General features: G+C 33.8%; 1 protein-coding gene across 7 annotated transcripts in view; it reads right to left on the bottom strand.

The window, feature by feature from the left end:
• The window catches only part of LOC131593113 (bromodomain-containing protein 1-like), a 56,787-nt gene that overhangs the window by 18,218 nt on the left and 15,515 nt on the right, over positions 1-23,054 (bottom strand). For 4 of the 7 annotated variants that reach the window (XM_058865335.1, XM_058865334.1, XM_058865338.1 and 1 more), the window contains exons 3-8: positions 21,213-21,369; positions 15,698-15,829; positions 14,368-14,496; positions 13,148-13,460; positions 12,101-12,361; positions 8,440-8,928 (exon numbers count right to left, since the gene is read on the bottom strand). In XM_058865335.1, coding sequence (XP_058721318.1) covers positions 8,440-8,928; positions 12,101-12,361; positions 13,148-13,460; positions 14,368-14,496; positions 15,698-15,829; positions 21,213-21,369 — 1,481 coding nt within the window. The remainder of the gene's footprint in view (positions 1-8,439; positions 8,929-12,100; positions 12,362-13,147; positions 13,461-14,367; positions 14,497-15,697; positions 15,830-21,212; positions 21,370-23,054) is intronic. The other 3 variants (XM_058865336.1, XM_058865337.1, XM_058865339.1) reach the window with 3 other exon arrangements.

The following is a 23,054-nucleotide window of genomic DNA, read 5'->3' as shown; positions in this document are numbered from 1 at the left end:
GATCTCTGTACTGTAGGATGATTGTTCAAGGCATTTTAAAATATGCAAATGGCAGACAACCTTAGTGGAGGAATGTGAAAACACTCCAGAAAACTCTGAAATGAAAAAAAGAGCATACAAGAAGAAACATTTCTCAAAAATATAAAATATTAAAATTTATAACTTCTTCTAAGTATCAGCTGTTCCAGTGGTACAGACTGATGAAGCAGTAGAGTAGAAAATGCCATTAGAAAGTACGCATACAATACCTGAAAAATTCAAAACTAACTTTTACAAACTGAATTCTGAATCAGCTTTGGTTTATATAATTTATGACATGTAAAACAGATGACTGCAAAATACAAGCTTTAAATGCCTAAATCACATACAGACCAATGGTATGTCACTCACAATCCAAGAAATTACCACAGAAAGTCAGTAATATTTAGGACCATTTACTTCTAATTACCTTGGCAAAAATTGCTTAAGAGGATTTAAGATCCAAATCTTTTTTCCAAACATTTTTTACTGATTTATGCCCAAATAGTTACGATCCTTAAGAAAGAAACAAATTTTTTAAACGTTTTCCATTTGAAGATTTTTACTTTCTCAACTACAAAATCCTGATATAAATGAAAAAATCTTAATAGATTTCTTGAAGACTTAAATCAATAACTATTATTTTAATTCACAGTTTATATAATGAAAAAGCATGATAAATATTTATCAATATACTGCATAAAAATCTTAGTGCCTAACAGTCTTTCAGAGCAGCCAGCAGGACCTACACCTACAAAGAAAGGCTGCTCCATTTCCTAAACTGAGCTGTTCCTGAATTGAACTAACTTTTGCAAATTACTATCTACAGGATTTTACACAGAGCTTTTATCAATACAGTTTTTCTTCACTGAAAATAAGCGTTTCCCCATAATTGTGAGAACACAGTTTTTAGGTATGGTATCCAAAGAAAAGGAAACAGATGGACAGAGAACTACAGAGCTCTTCTATGTAAGCAGGTCCAGTAATCCTGTTCTATTAAAAATAAATAATTTAGTATTTATTTGCCTTCTACAACTGTTTAGGAAAACTGGTTCATAGTTTGTTCCTCTTTCTAGGATAGAGAATGAAACAAGTTGCTACATGAGAGAGATCAAGGCAGAGATCTGCCACTCCTGAGATGACATATAGGACACCACAGTAAACTGCAATCTTTGTATTACTTCCGTAAATTACACAGCTGCATTCCCAGTGCTAATTTTCCAGGCCTTTTTTACCTTGACAGGTACTTTATGCAGGGAGATTAAAACTTCACATGATCCAGCCTCCTTCTATGATAGTATGCAGAGTACTTGAGGAAGTGCATGACCTGAATCTTTTGAGACTGAAGCACCATACTAAGAAGTTATTCCAGCCCAGCAAAAATTAATAGCGCTTGCTACCCTAAGACTGTCTTCCTGGCTTCATTGATAGGAGCTAGAAAGACCAAATGAGATGTTTCATTGCTCATGCAGTCAACCTGACAGTGCCTGAAGCATCATCAAGTGAAGATAATCAAGAGCTATTAAACCCAGCCCAGCTTTGCTATTTTTAGGAACAAAAGAGTTAAAATAAGTCTGACTTGCATGCTCATATCTTTGTGTCTAATCAGATTAATCTATAGCTGCTTTTTTCCCCTCAGACCTAAAGTACTTTTATCTTCAACACGGAAGTTTTTTAGAGAATGCAGGAGTTAGCCATGCTTATCAGCTGAAGGTTAGTTCTCAGCATCTGGTTTTGTAACTGTTTTTTCCAATGCCATGCTGTTAGGAAGTAATTTCTGAGCATTATTACAACTTTTGAGGGAAGAGAAAAAGGAAGTCAAGGAAGAAAACAGAATAAAAAGAAGGAAAAGAGAAAATGAAATCAAAGTGGGAGCATTACCCTATTAGGATAGCATGTGCATGCCAAAGAAATTACATCCGGGTACTACAATGAGAAACATAGTAGAGCTATTCAATTAAAACTATCCACAAATACTGGGCTGTGTGTATGATACAGTGGACAAGTACATGCTACCATAATTGATCTTTATGAAGGACATTCCTCTGTGCATGCAAATTCATAATCTAATCTCTTCTCACTGAGTGGAAAAGGGAAAAGGAAAAAAAAATCACAAACCACAAATCCACACACTAACCTTCTCTGAGAGACATGAATCTGCAGTCAATCACGCTGTGTAAACTGTCCCACTCTCTCCACTCACAGCAGAATGGGCCCTAAGTGACTGGTACTTTTGCCTACCAGGTTCAGTGCCTGACGCTACTGTTGGAGTCACTGGATTAACCTTTTTGATTGTCCACCTCTTCAATCAGACCTGTGGGGGAGTATGTGGGGGCTGGACTAGACAGACTTTAAAGGCCCCTTCCAAGGCATTCTATGATGTTCCAACCAGGTCAGTTGACTTGATTCACTTTGATACACTGTATGTCTGGTAAGAGGGGACTTCACCCTATCTAAGCATGTGAATTTGAAGGTAGGTAATCTATACCCAGACTCAGCACCATAGCAAGTGTCTTCTTAAAAAAATTAAGAATGCATTTATAAAAAGTATAGTGTGAGTCTCCGTATTCACTAACTTTTAAAATATTATGAAGAAATCCCACAGTTCTGTTCCACACAGAAAAAAATAGTCTTAAATGTCGCAGATGAAGCACATAGGGAACTATGACATTTAATTATTTTAGAAAGCCAAACCTAGGCCAAGAAATGAGCTAAGTATTAAAAAAAAAAAAAAAAAAAGAGAAGAAGAAGAAAAAAAAAAGCAGTACCAGAATACAGTAAATGGCTCCGCAACTCTTACAGCAGCAAAAAAACCCAGAAAGCCTTCTAGAAACATTTATTATTACATAAGATTTGGTTATAATACGAGAAAACACAGCAATTGGACACTAGGTGCTAATAATTAATATCTTAAAAATAACCCAAAAGACATCATTTTCATATAAATTAACATGTTTAAGACCCATGAAAATTTTCCAGAATACTAGTGTATAATGTACCTTATGCATGCACACACTTCACAAGCCTTGAAAAAAGCAACAAGTTTCCATTTATCCAGGTGTTCATCAACCCCCCCCCATTCTCAACTATGTTGCTCAAAATTCCCCCTATTTTAGTAATACAAATCAAGAAACTGGAAATTGATTTTTCATAGTCAGGAAGTTATCACTATAATTATTTATATGAAATAAAACCAGAAGGAACATTTATTTTTTTAAAAGCCATTGTGAGTGCTGATTGACATGAAGCAGTTTCCTACCCTATCTTTCTGCCCTGTGCACTTATTTTATTCCATGTGTATTACAAAACCCTGCCCCTACCTCTCAAAATCTTCCCCAGAAATTAAATTGACAGAAATTTTCATCGGGCTGGCAGAGCTGTCTAAAGTTTGAGTGGGCTAAAAAGAAATTTAGAAATGCAGTGGGGTTCTTTTTTTTTTTTTTTTTTTTCCCCCCTCCTACTTTCTCTCCTTAATTTATTTTCTTAGCAAATGGTTGTACATTTCCCAGCAGCCCATCAACCTACTAGAAAACCAATTAACCAAATTTATTCTGGCAACTCAACAGTCAGACTCCTGTAATCCCTATTTCTCTACACTGACAAATTTAACAACCAAGAGAATAATTCCTTTTAGGCCCTCACAATCTCCAATATTTTGCTGGTTTGCAAATATACCTTAAATTGTTTCATGTTCCCAAACCTCCTGCAGTCAGGCAGCTAAAATTCATGGACACCACTAAGTGCTCAAGTAATTAAATTTCAAATCAGACTTCACATGAAATAATCACTATACATTTAAAGACAACAGATCAGGACTGTGGATCTATCAATAGATTTAGTCAAATTGTTGCACTTGATTAATGCATATCAATTATATATCTATCTATATACACATGTACTATCAGTCCTCTCTGTGCTACCCAGAAGAGAAATTATACCAATTTTTTATTTTTTTTATTTTTTTTTTCCTGAGGAACCTTTATTTTAGTTTTTTTTATTTACTTGGAGGACATAAGTTTCTTAGATATGTATCTTTTACTTTCACTTCCTCCATTTAGTGAGTGGTACCTGAATGCTGTATATATGAAGCCTGACTTTTAGCCAAATCGGCCTGTGTTCCAGAGAGGCAAAGATGCATTAGAAATCAAGTACTCAAGAATTAAAATAATAAACTGTATTCTATTTCACTCCATACACAACGTCTACTCATATCATATCAGATTAAGCAATAGCGGTCCTCACTACAATATTCTATCAAATGCAAATGGAATTCATATGCAGGTTACTTGCCATCATTTTGTAGTAGTTGAGCAGAAACAAAGCCCAACATATACTAACAGATTTAATAAGGAATCCTTGTAGTATGCTGGTAACTGTATGTGAAGTATATATTAAGAAATTATAAATTCTCCCACTCTGTGATTTCTACTGTGTCAATATTCTACTTCAGCAATCCATATTCTAAGTACTTGTTTACACGTGTTTCAATACCTTGAGAAAATCTGTGTAGCTGAAAGCAAAAATATGAAGTATATTATATACTTCACTGAAATTTTCTACTACAGCATTTGGACAAGAAATAATAGAAACACAACATACTGTACTATAAAAATCACTATCTGAAATCTTGATTCTATGGTAAGTTACAGTGGTTGTTTTAGGATAGTGTATTTTAAATACTTTGTTTCTAATTAAAATAGGGAGTACTGTAACAGTAACTGTGAATTAACCTAAATTTACAAAAGCTTAGCGATGATTAATAATACCAAGTACACAGGCAAATTTCACCTGATCATAATCTAGCATTTTACATTGTTAAAAAAGGCTTCTTTAAACAATAATTTGTTCCATCTGCTATCTTACTTATACACAATTGATACAGGCAGATTTTTATTGGTCAGTAAAATCTACCTTCTATCCATTAATCAGTTTCATTTTTCTCTGATGTAAAAACTGCAGAAAATATTTCCCTGACAAAAAGGATTCATCTTTGTAACAAAGGAGCAAGGTAAGTATCCAATGGGTATTATAAAAAGGTCATGGAACTTGTCACAGTTAAGACTTGACATTCAATTCAATTCAGCCTTCAAGAATCATACATCTATCTCTGATGTCACCAGAATTTCCTAAGTAAACCAACAATCTTCTTTTGGAAATTGTTGCTAGATACCATGTGAAGGAAACCCAAAGTACATCAAGTATGTATAGGAAATTTTTAAACATGTCTCCACTATGGAGCTGTCAGTTTCTACATAGCAACTACTCAGACATGTGTACACTGTGACAATGCCCTAGTAGAGCACTATAAAATTTAAATTTAAGATTACACTACACTCCTGCTTCGTATATTTTAAAGATTCACATATGAAAGGTCAGAGTATTGAAATGAACTGCTTTCAGTCCTCTTTGAAGGTTAACTCATGTTGTTCAACAATGTGAATTTCTGAAAAAGAACTGGCATTTCAGTAATCTTGTGTACGAAAACATCATGTGGGATATCACACTTAAAAAAAAGGAGTGTGTCAGTGGTCTTTCTTCAAAATAACTGGAAAAATATCAACCCCAAATATAAGTCAAGAGAGCACGATAAAAGCAGTCTATAAGAATAATGAAACAATCACATAGGTGTGGTTTTAGTCAATTAAATAAACTTTAGTCTTCCTTTGAACTTCATCATGTAAGAATGCAGAAGTGACAAGAAAGGGGGAAACACTGAAGAGACTGAAGAGTAAGGGACAGAAATATCCTTAAATAATGTCCAAAACCATCATACTGGCTATGAATAGGTAAGAAAGAAAAAATATGTGGCAGTGCAGCCAGCTCTCAACCACTTAAAAATTTCAATGCTTTGCATATTAAGCAAAGTTCTTTTCAATTATTTTTTCTGTATTCAGGAAAATTAAGGATAGTTAATGTTCACACCATTCAAAGAAAACTGTGCAACAATAACTAATTTTCAACTGCAGGGATTTCCCACAAAGCTGTTGACTCATGTCAACGCACACACAGGAAGCCTGTTGCATGCCTTTTCCTATGACTGGATGGCTTTGGATGGAAAAGCTCTGCTCTCTTCTACTGAATAAAAACATTTTTATTTACAGCATGAGATTAAATTTTGTAAAAGATAACCAAATAGAAAGAATGTACTGCTGTATACATCCCCTAATGCATTTTTATCATAACACAGACATCTGCATGAATCAATACCAGCTGCATACATACAAAATCTCAACTGGTTTTAAATCTTGGTAAATATCTGACATTTGTGTTGGTTTCTTGCTGAACTGTAGCTCAAAATAGCTGCCAACTGCAAATTGCTTAAATTAGCGTGGAGATACAAATTTGAAAATAACACGAGGAATAAAATTTCCTATGTGAAAGCAAGATGTTTGGTTGCAAACCAAAAAACTAACTTAGGAAAACTAATCAAAGAAGTAAGATCTAATAAACTGCCACATCTGTATGAACCACATATGCTTAAAACACAAAATACTATTAAAGACTAACCAGAACATTTTCAGGTCAATAGTAATTGGCTAAACCTTTTCAATTCACTCTTCTTGAACAAGTACAAATTCTAATTATAAATGCCCCTTAAGTATTAGTTCTACATAAATTTAATTCTCTTCATGTCTTTACTAGCTTCAGGAAGAGACTACATAGTTTTGTTTTAGAATAACAATAGAAAAATCTTTTAATGTCTGGATTTTATTTCTGCAACTTGGTTGTTAATTTTGAAGATAATCAAAAGCATATTTGCTCTACATATACCTAATTCCACAGAGAGAAAGAAAAATGGCAGAATTTAAATGTGTTCAGAAATCTGGTGAGTTTTAGTTTTGATGCTGCCTTTTTTTTCCCCTTTAAGAATTAAGTTAATTTTCTTACACAATAATATAACCTTTTCTTCCCCTTAAGAAAATATTCACAATGTTTAACATAAAAATTTCAAGGAATTACTACTAATTCCTGTTCTGATCTAGCACAAAATGATCCACTGTGTGTGATAAAATGCAATCTATATACAGGTACATAATGAAATTATCTGGACTATAAACTAGCAAATTAGGATATTTGAAAATCAAAGCTTTTCATATTAATAATAAAGATTAACTCATTTCTATTATCACACTGCCTTCACCTGGTACTTACTTCAGAACTAAAGTACCAGATCAAAGCTGCGTGCTCTTTCCAAGCTGTTAGGAAAATGAATTGAAGCTGGGGCTTTCCAAACAGTCAAACCAAACAAAACCCCAAAAATATAAATGAAAGACAACTCCCCTCACTCTATCTTACATAATGTTTCCTCATACTATGATTCCAGCATTAGAATCATTAGTGTCCTCACCTGATCATTCAAAAAAACCCCAGCCAACCAACCAATTAAAAAAGTGCATCACCCCACACCCCAAAAAATCCTGTTATTCCAAACAAAAAACCAAATTCCCACGAAACAAAAAACTTTCCTTTTCCCCCAAACAAATTCCCTGTCCCCCCAGCTTTTGATGAACATCTTCACACCTAATGTTCAAATTAAACTCCTATCTCCAAAGAGACAAAATCCCCACAAGCTGTTTCCATACCTGCATAAGGGTTCCCAACATGACAATGAAACAGATTATTTATTTCAAAGGTAATATAAGTCATAGCAATGGCCATGGATGACATTAAGTAAATATCCATAAGTAATTTCCTCATGCTGCTTTTCTTCCCCAAATGTTTTATATGAACTTCTCAAATAAATAGAACTATGGTGTGCTAAGAGAAGATATAATTAATGTCTTGAACTGTTCTGCAGTAACATATCAAGATAACATTTCCTTTAAAATATCCTTTAGAGAAGTCTTAATGAGAGTGTAATCTTACCTGCAAATCTACTTAAAGTGCACAGACTAAAGAAAAAAAAACACATGAAGTGTCATACATTGGGATTTTAACACTTCCATAAAATACATGGATATACAAAGTGCCTCATACACAGTCATCGGTTATATAATGTAAAAATACACTTGGAGTAACACTCAGCAAAATGAAATCATACATGGCACAAGTATTTTTTTATGCTGCTGCTCACAAGGCTTCAAGTTTTGGCATCATACATCAAGTTTCTGTGTAATTTAACAGGGAATTTGAAAAAAAGCAGCCGATTCATCTTTCCTAGAGGTTTCATATACACCCATACATGTAATCTTAAAAAACTGCATCATGAAACTAAAGAACCCAAACTTGGTTCAGTAAGTCTAATTGTCAAGGGCCAACAAAAAAATGAATAATAATTTTTTGAACTGTAACTACTCAACAGTGAGGACAACCTGTTTCACATGCTAATATCTGAAGATTAGCAATCACGCGTACGTAAAAATTAACAGGTATGTTAACTTTCCAGATGCATCCATTCAAATAAGTTTTGTAAACATTTACCTGTATCCAAGCGCTTTACAGGGGACTCATCATCAACCTCAGAATCTCCACATGCACTCCTTGATCTTTTCCTTGGGTGCAGAAGTGTCTCCAACCTTGGAAGGACTACAGACAAAAAGGTTTTGGTCCCTAGCTGTGGAGAAGTTGGCTGGGTTTCAGTGTTCTTTGCAGACTTTTGGGGGCTTATACTTTTCGATTTGCAGAAGAGAATGGATGTACGTCTGTTTACATCAGTTGATGACTCAGCTACAGCAGAAACAGTCGACTCATTGAGATTACTGTCAAGTAAGTGTTCTGGAGTGTGTCCATTTATTTCTTTCTGAATGGAAGTGCTATATAATTCATTATCAAATTTTACTCTTTTGTAAAGCTTACTCTGCTCTGGATTGAGTTCTACTGGTTTGAGGGTTGGTGGTTCTGAATTAGTCTCCAAGTTTGAAGGAAGAGGTAATGCATCTGATGGTTCAAGTTTAGGGGGAGATTTATCTCCTGAAAAAATTATAAATAGAGTGTGATTTTTGAAAACCTGTAGTTATAAAGTCTATTATAAAACTCACTATAAATGTGCAGCCCACCAAATAAATTTTTGTCTGGAAACAAAGCATAACATTTTAAAACCAAAACTTATCTAGCAACAATCTGTCCTAGTTAGTAGCTCCTACTTTTATAGTGGGAATGTAACAGGGGTAGAAAAGATGTCTATAGTTGGTATTAACAATTTATACCTGGATAAGTACTTTTTTCCTTCTCATGCAGTTATGTTAGTTCATTAACTAAAAACTACAAAATCTATTTTTTCATTAGAAAGTTGGGGTGGTGGATGATTATTTGTTAAATACAACTATACTGCCATTCAAGTAAATTTTTGATAACGCATGTTTTTATCTATTTCACCTTATCAGTATTCACCTTACCTGCCTATGAAAAACTTTATCGGCTAACCAATAAAAAAAAAAACAACTTGTAACCTGTTCTACTTGAATGAACTAGAATGTGTTACATAATCTACACAAGGACATGATTTGTAAAGCCTTTTTACAGTTTTGGCCAGTTTTATCTACCAAAAAGAAAAAGTAATAAAAATGGGGAAGAAAAACCCAACATCCCCAAAATCCTGCAGCTTGATTAGACACTGGTTAACAAATATCTCACTTGATAATACAGATTTGATATGAAGAATCAGAAGAAAACACCTTCTACCATTTTTCTCCAGGCCCTTTCCACCCACACACATTTTAATTTATTTTAGTATGATCATGTCCCACTCAATTCTACTAAATCCATGCTGGGAAAAGACAACAGAGATAGGACAGTGAGTGTATAAAAGTAGTTTTGGTTTTTCATCACAAGTAATAGGAAAGAAAATAAACATTCTACTATTTCAACATACCCTAAAACAAACAGAAGGATGTCCTAACTCATAACTATCAACTCAAAAAGATGTTAAAATCTTTCTAGCTTCCAAAAGAATACAAGAAAGGAAATACTTATTCTGGAGTAACTGGATAACACTAATGTACTATTTATGCTATCACATAAAATATTTAGACTTAGTTAAATTTTCTATGCTACCTGAAGAAAGGTGTAGAACCCCCAAGTGTTTAAGTTCTCTATTTGCAGTTTATTTTGTTTGGTTTTGGCACAGCAATGTTCACTTGGAAATCAATGATTTTTAAGTGCAGAAAAATATTTACCTCATTCTTTAAGGTTTAATCAAACAATAGCATAGTTCATGTTAAAAATACCTGTTTTTAAAATACAGTGTAACTGTGTTTAGATCATTTGAAGGCACACAGGTTTTAGAATTGGTAATTAGTATTTCAGGAAGACTGTAGAATGAAACGTACAGTCAGATAAGCACATTTAAACTACCAGCCATTAAAAAATCCTGTACTTTGAAATCTCCAAGGGGACTTTCTTTGTGAGCAAATTCTGATTTTCTTACAACTAATTAGAAAATATTTGCAGAAAGATTTAAGAACATAAAACCACTTGAGAATTATTTAGAAATAAAACCTAAATTTCATGGGGTTATTCTGGTACTGTATTTTTCATGTAATCAAAGAAACAGAATTGCAAGGGTATAATTCACAGCTCTATCAAAGTCAGCTCCTGTAGAGATCCTGGGCACAAGATTTTAATACTTTTCTTGTCTTTTTTTGGGCAATTTATTTTCTTTACTCTTTTATGTACCTTCCATTTGAAAACTGAAATTTGAACCAATTATTATTACTCTCCACTAGATCAGAACCGTAACAACCATATCAATCAACCCTGGATCATGCCTTTCATCATGTTTTATTTAAAAAGCATACTGTAAATATAAGAAAACCACTACTGCTCACTTTGGACTACTTTTCTCGCAAAAAATAGCTGAAGTGAAAGGCTATGACATAAAAATGTTAAGCTATAAATCAAAAAATGTTGTGGACTCATTAGGTGCCAAACCCCACATTCCTAAAGAACTATAACACCATCATCACTTGAAGATTAAAAGATACCCAAATTTAAAAAACACAAAGCATTAAACATTTTGAGAACACTTAAAAGCCTCAGAACAAGATAATGTGTTGACTCATGTATGCTTTTTCTACCAATGCTCAAATATCCAGCAAATTCTATATTTGGAATTAAACACTAAATGCCTGTTTGAATGGCAGTTAAGGACAACCATTTTATTGACTTCACCTTTCAAAAATTTTGATAGCATAAAGCCACAAAAAATAGAGACGATTTTATTTATTACCATGCTTCCACTTTCCCCTCTTTCCTCCTCCTATTCAATGCACTTATTCAAAAATTAAACACATTTCTAACTCTCCTAAGGAAAAAGTTTAGTTTCTTAGAGCTAATCATGAAATAAAGTCAAGAGAATTCTTATTTGAGTGACAGATTTTTTTGCATCATTTAAAAATGAGCAATAAAAACCTCAGAAACTCAATTAAAAGCTAAAAAATGCAAATGTGATATTTAATTAAAATATGAAGTTAGTCCTTCCAGCACACTGCTCGCATTGAAACCATGGCAATTAGCCAAAAGTAGACAACTCTGAGATAAATGTTTTGAGGAGGAAGAGAAGCAAAAGGGGAAGAGCTGGGCAGATATGGCTGACTTGATTCTACAACATGAAATTTGTTAAATCTTATCAGTAGTTAGCTGTATTTAAAATAGATAAATAAATAACTCCAAAGCCTACCCACCCTCCTCCTTAGAGCAGTGAATAAAAAAGGCTACAAACACAGTAACAACAGCCAGAGTCTTCATTACCATTAACCTAGGCTCACATGATCCCTAATACATTTTCTGATGTTTAAATGTATTTCCAAAAGTACAAATATATTTTCCACTCGGGCATTTCTGACTGTTTTTCATATGAGATTATTTGTACTTTCATTTTTCAACACCTATGTTTTTAAAGCCTTGCTACCATGAAAAATAAGAGGGAGGTTTCTTATTGAGAAGATCATTCTATTCTTAAAATATTTGTTGTGATTAAGCAGTTATTTTAATGTTTTAAAACTATTATTTTAATATTAAAATCAGTATTTTAAATTTAATTAATTATCATTTATCAAATTCTTTAATTCACACTATTACTCATATCACAGCACCTGACTGTGGTTCAGAACAGTACGCATTTAAACCTGGTTTACAATCTTACCTTCTTCTTCTCCGTCTTGTTCTAATGCTGCACTTTCTTCTTCGAAACTTCCAATACCTGATTCTATTTGAGGAGCTTGGTTGTGTTGCTGACTGAGTTTGTTGCGAATAATGCTGATTTCTTTCTTTAACAGCTTTGCCCTTTTGCTCCTTGACCCACTGGATTTCATTGCACAGGTGAGATCAAGTTTTTCTAGCAGCTCTCTCAGCTGTTCTTCCAAGGACATATGTGCTCTGTTTGCAGGATTCAGTAACCTATCCACTGGAGTCAAAACATGTACAATTGAAAACGTGTTAGCGTTTCCCAGAATGCTTCTGGGAAATAATAATAATAATAATACCAACAGGAGGAAAAAAATTAAATTCACATGCCAAAATAAAAAAAATACTGTCAAAAACCTATTTAGATTACTGTCAGAAATACTGAAAATAATTCCTACTATATATTTACTGTTTTTCTTAATTAGCATTTTGCTCAAAAAAACTTAGTAGAGCAAAGAAGTAAAAGGTCAGAAGGAAGACATAATTAATCCTTTCCACTCTAACAGATGAATTCTATCTCGTTAAAGAAAAGGACAAAATTATGGTTACAAAAGAAATGTATTAATTATTCTCCTGCACTGCCAGACCTTAGAAAACCTCATGTGTATGTCAAAAAAAAAAAAAAAAAATTCCTAGTATTATAAACGTGCTCAATTTTTTGAGTAAGATATTTAGCAATCTGCTTAAGTTTATGAACACCGGTATTCATTTTCCATGTCTTAGAAGCATAAACAATCACGTGAAAGAAAGCACTCAACTTAAAAACCTTTTCTGCATAAATTGTTAAATTAGACTGACACTGCCAAAATCAGAATCCAGACAGCATTTATGTCTAATGGCATAGAAGAGAATAGAAACATCAGACTCTTTCAAACAATGTCTTTAATGTGGGGTGGAGAGTCTAGTTAGCAAACTGAACAGCAACAATCCTAAGCATCAGTATGGAACATACATGCTGTGTGCAAGAAAAAATGCAACCTTCAAAAGTAATTCAAAAACATCTTACCATCTTCCCAAGAGAAAGGTTGGGGTGACTCAAGTTTAGGCCGTTCTGGTAAGTGCATTCCAGTTTCATTGTTATAACCAATTCCTTCAGCATCTCGCCTGGCTTGCCTGAGAACTACACCTCCTTGATCTCTTAACCGCACTGCAGCTCTATAAAATATTGTATCTTTTGCATTGTATTTCATACAGTTATCTATGATCAGATTGAAGTCTTCCTCAAACTCAGTGAGGTTTTTATACCCTTGCGCTTCTAACCGTTTTCGCATGGTGGAGAAATCCATAGGATGTTTAATATGATCCAAATAGTCTGGAACCTTTGAATAAATATTTAAAACACAAATGGGTAAAATTATTTTATTACAGATGAAGTAACATTAGTTACTAACTGATCCACTTTTAAAACATATTTTGTAACACCTCAATACAAGAAATAAAAAATGTAACTTAGAATTGCACATCTTGATATTACAAACATCTGCATGCCAACGAAAGTTTACATATTACAATGTTCTGCATCTCAGGTAACAAGTTTGAGCTCTACTGAGATGCTAAAATTACTTTTTCTTGGGAATTCTGTGGTTTTATGTACTCCTACTTCCAGGCAACTAGTGACAGGGAAAATGGCCTCAAGTTGTGCCAGGGGCAGTTCAGGTTGGATACTAGGAAAGATTTCTACTGAAAGAGTGGTTAATAATTGAACAGGCACCCCAAGGAAGTGCTGCAGTCGCCACCCACGGAAGTATTCAAAACAAACGGGAGCGGCATTTTGTGATACGGTTTTGTCAGCATGGTGGTTATTAGGTCAAAGACTGCACTTGAAGATCTTGGCAGTCTTTTTCAACCTGAAAGATTCTACGTATAATAAAAAGACGGGTATGCAGTATATGTATATGCACACATGCGTATTCTAAGTCTATTTCACCTTCAAGTAAGAACATAGTAACTGCACTGCAATTTTTGATAACATTAGAATTTGCTTTACCAAAATCATCTTACTAAAAAGTATCAGTATGTACCCAACATTCCAAACAGGTATTTCCAATAAATTATTTTGGTATATAAACATAAAAAGGCTTCACAGCAGTAAACCATAACTCATGTTAATTATCAGAATAAAGATTAAAAGGTAACACTGCTAACTCTGCATGTAATGACTTGTTTCTCGTACTTAAGTGCCACCAAGACACATGTAAACATCAGGAAGCACAGCTGCAAACATACCTCTTTAAGGTTCACTGGCTGAGCAAATATACGAGCAGAATCCTTTTCCTGCAGCTGATCCAGAACCGATCGCAGTAGTACAGTGAATGGAATAAGCTGAAGTTCCATAGTAACCTGCTCAATCTTGACCTAAAGAAGTAACAGTTATCCAACTGAGCATTTTTCATTAACATATTGCATTAAAGTTGTTTAGCAGCAATAGTATAGTATTTTAGGTAAGATAAAAAATACATTTAAATAAATGAGTTTAGTACTACTTTCAATATCATCAGTTGGCATTTATCTGACATCAGTTTTCAGCTAAATCAGTTTCAAATTAAATTTCAGTCGTACTGCTACATTTGAAGTATAAAAAGAGAATCTGATTCACAAGCTACATAAGACCAAAACAAAGAGTAATTGGAAAAACAGTGCTCTACATAAATTCCAAGAAAAGTATTTCAAAAAACAGAATCAACATCTTCAAATACTTGAACATCCTTCAGAATTTCTTTATTTTTTACACTACTTCAGTTCCGCTGTAGCTTAATTTTCAGCAATTATCAGCAATTAAACAGTCTTGCTATGGCTAAAGTAAATTCTTAATGGAAGATTAAAGGTGTGCGTACATACATATAATATAAACATGAAATAAAGTATAAGCAAACACACATAGGTAAAATACATGCATATAAATAATAATACACGTGTAAAGCTAGTGATACATGAATGTATATGAATGACGCATAGAATTCCAGAAAGCACACCAGAACGACACACAAATATGATCAGAGTGGAGCTCTCCTATGAAGAAAGGCTGAGAGAAATGGGGCTGTCCACCCTGAAGAAGAGAGGGCCCAAGTGAGACTTTATTGCAGCCTCTCAATATTTAACAGGGTTTTATAAGAAAGATGGAGACAAACTGATTAGTAGGGCCTGTAATGACAGGACAAGGGGTAACAGCTTTAAACTAAAAGATTCAGACTACGTATAAGGAAGGAATTTTTTACAATGAGGATTGAGCATTGGAACAACAGGTTGTCCAGAGATGTGGTAGATGCCTTATTCCTGGAAAAACTGAAGGTTAGGTTGGACAGGTTAATCTGATCTAGTTGATCCTATATATGGACTATATGATCCTTCATGTTCCTTTTAACCCAAGACATTCTATGATTCTATGAAAATTTTTTATATTTTAAATAGTTTGGATGCACAGCACGCATATATGCTACTTGACCCTATGCACAGATTAAAATACAGCTGTCCTTCTACTGAAAAAACTGTGTGCGAAAATACTTAAATTATCTTCCCTTCAGAAAAGTTTCACCAAATTAAAAGGTGCTCCATTTACCTGTTCTCTTTTTAATTTTTCACGCTTACGTATAAGTTCTATCAATAAACGTGCTCTTTCAAGATCGTGACGCAGCCTTTGCCAGTACTTCAATTTTTCCTTTAAGGCTTGCATTTCTTCATCATCTTCCCTCTAAGAAAAGAATCAAAATGTTTTCATGAAATAAAAATGCATATCTCTTTTAATAAGATAGGTCTATACAATTACAAAATGTATGCACTTGAAAGGAGAAACTACTGTCTTATAGTTATGGCACCTGCTCATAAGCTTCATACTGCAACAACAGAAAACCTGTGGTCAGGGTATCTTCCAGAGTTACTTGAGGGTCTAATTGAAAACAAAACCTAAACTATATCCTATGGCAATGGCTATTGACATCAGAAGAAGTAACACAGCAAACAGCAACTGAGAATTACAACAAGCTGCAAAATACAATACAGGATTTTTGCATCAAAATCTGAATTAGGTGAACACCACCAGTTTCTTCAGAAACTCCAGCCTGGTAGAAACAAATTACTGATGTGGTCAACACAGTCCGCCTCCCTCATACCCAGCAGAACTAGGACACACTTCTAACAAAACGAAGTAATTATGGCTTGTGAGGACAGGAAATGAAAAATGTTTATTAGAAAATATAGTAGCTTCAAATGGTTCTGCAGGTAATAATGCAGCAACACACCCTTTTGGAAAATGGATGAAAGAATTTAATTTACATATTTTTCAGAGTAAGTAATATTTAAACATTTGCAGTATTTAGATTGATTTGTACCCACAAAGCCCAAAATGTTTGTTTGCCTTTACTATTTTTCGTAAGGAAAAGGGAGGATACTAGAATACGACTTATAGGATTCAAATGGTACTGGTAATTCACTAGAAATGAGGCCATCGAGAGAGTGAATTCCTGATATTACTACCAAGTGCACAAAAGAAACATCTGCTTTGGAAATTTATCACATTTGAAAAATGACTACTTTATAAAAGCATCTCTGAGAGATACCCAAAACTTCGCATGCTTGTCCGTAACTAGTATAATGCAATATACACTTAAGTGATCTCAGAGGGTGTTCTAAAAGCTAAAACAAAACCAGCAAATTTCATCAGCTTCCATATAGAGAACACAGAGGAATAAAGGAAAGTGGCTAAGCAGATGAACAACAAACAACATTACAAATTATTACACTAAAGCCATAAATTCTGTAAGAGAAGAATAATTCAGAAGTACCATAGGTCCTCTAAAGGAAGCTTGTGCAATTCTTCAGATAGTTGCCTCTAAAAATACAATTACAAAACTTGAAGATTATCCAATAGATTTGCTAGTGCTATAATTCTAACACCTTCATTGTATATAATTGATTTATATACTTTGTAAAGATAAAGCTTAGTTTTATTCAAATCTCTGACTTCACTGAAGTTGAAATACTTAAAATATCAACTATTTCTGCACTAGACTATAGTAATCTGGAAACAACCCTTTGTTCCTCTTTTCAACAAGAAAAACAACAACACAAAACAACAAACAAACAAAAAGCAACAAAAAAAAACAACAAAAAGAAAACTACCTAAAAACTGGAGCTAGAAACCTCTAGTTCCATTTCCCAGTGACTATTACAACTGACAGTTTTCATTTCTTTTAAAGCGTTAAATCTTTACATAGACACAAGATAATTTAACTGCTGGGGTCAGAATAGTTGAAAGTAAATTTTGATAGAAAAGAATATTAATATTTTCAATAATCTTCAATTCCTTAAAATTCTCAAGAGACTCACTGTAATAAGAAGCCTACACTGCCACTATCTGCTGCTCTCCTAAACCACATCATCTGTGAGTATAAAACTCATGCATGGAAATGCAACCCAACTCTCAGCTGTACTATTTTTTTTCAGTTCTACTGTTTTTCAGAACCAAAATTAAACTGCCAGATGTAGAAGGCTGGTCTTCCCTTTGCTTGCTAACATTCAGAGTGCTCTCTTGCCTTATGTAACCGCATAATTTAAGAAACTGGGGAACCAAGCCTAATGAAAGTTAAGTCAACAAAGCGTACTAGTTCTAGGGCAGGTCAGGAAACTTAAATACAGCAAGAAAAAATAATGTTAAAGCAGACACTTAAGTACTTGTCTGAACCTCAAAGTGTAGTTGCACTCGAATAAAATTAAAATCTTTTCTCTGAATCAGTTGTTTTACCAATTTCCTTCCCTATAAAAGGTACATACTTGTCAATGTGGTGATGAGACTCAAAATATCAAGAGCACCCTGCCTGCCTGTTTTTTTTTTCTGCACTCAAACACTACCCTTTCTGAATGGCACTCTGTCTTGGGGATTAACAGCAAGCCTCCAATTCTTTGACACAGAAAGTTTCTACTAACTTTCTGGTAGGAAAGCTCTTCTTCCCAGTCTTTCTTTTTAAAACTGTTCTGAGAGCCACCAAGTTTCATTTGGCTGATGACACAAGAAAAACTTACTAAGAAATTCTTATTTGGAGAGGGACTTTTCATCAGGAACTGTACTGGATAGGACAAGGAGCAATGAGTTCAAACTGAAAGAAGGGAAACTGAGATAAGATGTTAGGAAGAAAATCTTGACTGTGAGAGTGGTGAGACACTGGAAGAGATTGCCCAGAGAAGCTGTTAATGCCCCATCCCTGACAGTGTTCAAGGTCAGGTTGGGTGGGGCATTCAGTAACCTAGTCTAGTGGAAGCTGCTCCTGTCCACAGCAGCAGGGTGGGAATTAGGTGATCTTTCAGGACCCTTCCACACCAAACCATTCTATGAGTCCATTATTTTCCAATGGACTTAGTTCTTGCTGAACACAGCATTACTTAGAAAAGCTAAAACTTATACAGTTATTAATACTGAGGGAAGAGGAAAACATTTTTAAGTCTACACAAAGAACATGCAGCAACTGAGAACTCATCTCACCATTAGTATGCTACCAGTGTCTCCATACCAGCAGGCACACTGTCAATGTAGCACCATACCCCTCCTTATGCTGGATGTGAATGTGTGAGAACAGACTCACTCTTTACAGAGATTGTAACTTAATATGACACAAACAAAAACAGAATGACAGTGATGAAACTGGACCCTGAGCAATACAAGCAGTTTTATTAGCATGCTCCACTGGACTTGTACGCCAATCAGAAAAAAAAAATACTTAGTGGTTGCGACTTATGTTCTAAATGAAATCTTCAGTGCAGGTGCGACCTTAAGTTATCAGCACCTTCTTAATTTCTTTTATTTCTTTATTTATTTTTTTATTTCCTCTAATGGTGGCTTTAAACTAACATCACTATTGCAGCAGCAAGCTTCTACACTTCTATTTCATGCCTTATTTTCATTCAAGCATTCTTAAAAGTTCAGGAAAAAAAACTACAACACTGACAACATAAATCTATTTGAGTATTCCAGTATCTTTCTTTAATTTCTAGGTGGAGAGAGAAGTGAGAGCATAAACCATTCTCTTAGAGAGTTCCTTGCTCCTGCAAATAGTGAGGCAGTCAAGGTCTTCTTGCCTAGTTTAGAACTTTTAGAACCCTCAAAACCATACCATAACTGAACTCTGAAACACATTTATTAGGAAATAAGTCTAGATCATGAAGACCTATCCCTTTGCCAAATTTGTTCTAGTAACCAAACCAGAGAGAGGGATCAAAACCACTTTTCACCACACATCCTGAAATAATTTTCAGGGTTTTTGGTTCATCATTGTAACACTTCTTTTCTGTTCAAATAACAATTAAAAAGAAAAAATCTGAATCTGTATTACATCACTTTTTATATTTATTTGATGAACTGAAAAACCTGTGTAGGTTTCTTGATATTCTGACACGTCACATAAAACAAAAAGAATTTTCCCATCTGGACTGAAATGGACAAAATACTCATGCCTATCTAAAAATTTTTAAGGTGTTCTCATAACAGCTATGCCACTGCTGTTTATTGTCTTGATTATAGATTGGTTTATACTTGGGAGTAACAAAATAGATTAAATGCCTTGCAGTTATGACTGCTTTGATAAACAGCTATTAAAGGTGCTATGGAAAACACAATGTCATACACAGGACACTTGCTACTCACTGAAAAGCACTAACTACACATTTTTCATCAACAGAATCATTTAATACTCAGCTCACCTTGGAACTAGATTTTACTTTTCAAAATATCAATTTTTTTAACAGACCAATATAAATATCTTTCAATTTATTTAGAATATATTATTTCATTATTTAAGAATCATTCTCAAATTAGAAAAGAAAATAAAGAAATACTGTTTGTACCAAAGTGTAAACAGGCAATTGAATTTTAAAATGCTCATATCAAAGGCCTATTTTATTTTAATCAAACACCAATTACAATAATGGTTTTATTATGAAAAATCATTATTTAAATATATAGAAATGTTGCACCCTTATCATGGTCCTTTCCAATCTCAATTATTCTGGAAATTATTAATTAGTTTTTCCACAAGAAAAGCTAAAAAATAGACACATATAAACATGAAAGAACAAATAATTAGGAAGTAGTGTTGAACACAGTATTTTTACGACTACATCAATCAATGACTTAACCAGCAAACAGAAATACAATTCTAACAAAAATAACAGTTCCACTTCAGAGGGGGAAAAAATCAATTTAATACAAGTAAATTATTACAAAATTAATTCCTAAGTTTTAGAGGGTATTTTACAAGAAGCCAAATGCCAGGAGACCGGAAAGAACACAGCCACCTACACATTCCATTCCACTAAAAAAAGTAACTGGGATGCAGTAAAAATTTCCACATCATGATGCTTCACACATGGAACTACACAATTCAGAAGTTTTACTTATTTTGAAGCCATCCAGCAACTTGAAACCAAGAGACCACCAGGAGTTGCTGTTTTGATGTTTTTCAGCAACTTATTCACAGGAGTGTACAACTAAACTTATGTTTGTCTATAAGCCCACTTGACTGTGTCAAAAGCAGAACCAGAAGTTGAAACAGGTCTTTGAACTTCATCAAGAGCTTGCATTTTGTTATTACCGAACAAGGTGGGCAACACAGATCTGAATCTGAAAACTGCAAACTAGCTATCTAACCCTTTACCCTGTTAAAATCCGCATTTTTTTCAAGTGTCAAATAAGACATCTGCTTTGCATCTCTTGATGAATATAAAGTAACTTTTATTTTTTCTCTGACAATACATTGAAGAATGAGTTCCAAAAAACAACAACACTTATCAAAGAATAATGGAATTATTATGGTATATTTGTGATGATAGTATTTTTGTGAAACATTTAAGCAAAACAGAAGAAAAAGCTGCACTTCTTTTTTTTTTAGTATCTCAGCTTTTAAAAAAATATTAGACAATTCCCAACTGCCAATAGAGGTAATATCACTTCAGAACAGCATAAAGAATTTATTCAGTCCTGAGTAAAAGAAAGTTTTCACTTCACACTAGGTTTCCTAGTTTATTTTTTAACTTAATAAAATAAAAATTTCTGATTTCTTCTTGTAAGTAAAAAGTATGCCACATACCTGTTGTGTATTTCTTTGTGACTGTAAACTGGACTGCAGCCTTCTCAAGAGTGGAACACCATTCCTAGACAGTCTTTTAAGCAACCAGTAACTGTGCACTCGTTCAACAAAATGCTTCTTTCGCTGAATGGCCACCTGATTCATAATCTTATTTAATCTAAAACATGGAAAAACTGATATTGTATTTTTCACAGCAAAGCATAAAACATTTATCTATGGAAGTTAAACATCATATATATATGAATGTACACTATAAAACCAGAAGTAATCACTATGTTACTACTTTCAGTAAGATCCCTTCCAGTACAATTATTTCTGAGCAGGTAAATTAGAACCAGTGTTTGACACTGTAGTTTCTACCAAATACATTAAGGTACTTTATAAAGCCAAAAGGAACCAATTTTTTTGTATCACTATTGGAAGAGCAATCCCAGATTATGGCTGAGAATAAAGCTTTATGTGCATTTCAGAACGATTTCATGAATGAAATCAGATAAAAAGCTCCAACTCACTAAGAAAATCATCAGATCATTTGTTGCCATCTACAGAAAGTAGTTTATTTTACAGACAATACAACTTCAAACTTTTTGCAGAAAAACATGCAATGAAAGCCTTGTATTACTCGATTAATATTACATTTCTGACAAATAAACCAACCAAAAAATATAAAACACAGGAACAATTATTATTTTACCCCACATATATGATAGAAATAAATCAAACAGAGAAGATGTGAGGATGATATAAACAGTTAACAAAATATTTAGATCAAAACCAATCAGTATTTTGCCCAGAGTTGCTTTTTAACAAATGTAAATATGCATATACTCATTTACAAATACTCAAGAAAAGTGCTTTATGAACAAACACACAACAACACTGATTCCTATTTTTCAAATAATGACATATTAGATAGATGTCCAAGTCTCAAACATGACACTGGCTTCTGAAAACATATTAAAAGAAAGTTTATCTGAAACATCTTCAGCTGTCTGTGCCTACGGTATCTTGAAATTACAGCAAAACAGAAGTTAGAAGAATGGTTGTAGAATGAAAATATTTTCTCTTTGTATGATAATGCTGGGTATTTTTAACTGGTGGCAGTCCTTGTAAAATTAACACAAGAAACCCCATGCCACCAACCCCCTGTATTGCAAGAGAGATGGTTCCTTCATTTGGAAGCAGGGGTGAGCTGCAAAGAGAGCTGGATGTAAAACACTTACAGAAAGGATAATAACAATGAAAAAAGAAATCTTCACTCAGAATATTACTACTACCCACAGCAAAACTCTACATTCAATAGTACAGGGTTTATCACATATCCTCCAAAATTTAATACTAAACCAAGCATATATTAATTCAAGAAGTGTCTGATCTGTAGAGCAGTAACATGAGACATTTAAACAAAAATGTTTAATCATGACTGTATATACATACTAATATTTTTCTCCTTTTCCCCTTTTTTGTATTAGGAAGAAAGTTTTGCAGGTAAGTGATAAAAGCTAAGTAGTCAAAACACCTAAGGAAAATGTAAAGTGAGAAGTAAGCTTTGGGTAAAATGGTTTTTAAGAATATCTAGGAAAAATAAATATTTTTCAGACTAACATACAAGTGCATGTACTTTGAGTTCACCAAATGTTATCTAACCCTGGGGTTTTGTGGACTGTGTAGAAGATAAGGAGCAATATTCATTGTCTATTCACTGCTACTAACTGTAGCTGAAGTTTTCAGTCATCACCAGGTAAAGGCAGAGCAAACCCAGGTTTTCTTTAAAAATACTGTGCCATTGTGTTCTTTGGTTCCTCAGTGACGTTGTTTTAATTAATAACTAAGCTAGTTAGG

The sequence above is a fragment of the Poecile atricapillus genome, chromosome Z, assembly GCF_030490865.1.
Source record: "Poecile atricapillus isolate bPoeAtr1 chromosome Z, bPoeAtr1.hap1, whole genome shotgun sequence".
Classification (NCBI taxonomy): domain Eukaryota; kingdom Metazoa; phylum Chordata; class Aves; order Passeriformes; family Paridae; genus Poecile; species Poecile atricapillus.
The sequence above is the reverse complement of the archived record's forward strand: the minus strand, read 5'-3'. Positions and strand labels throughout refer to the sequence as shown.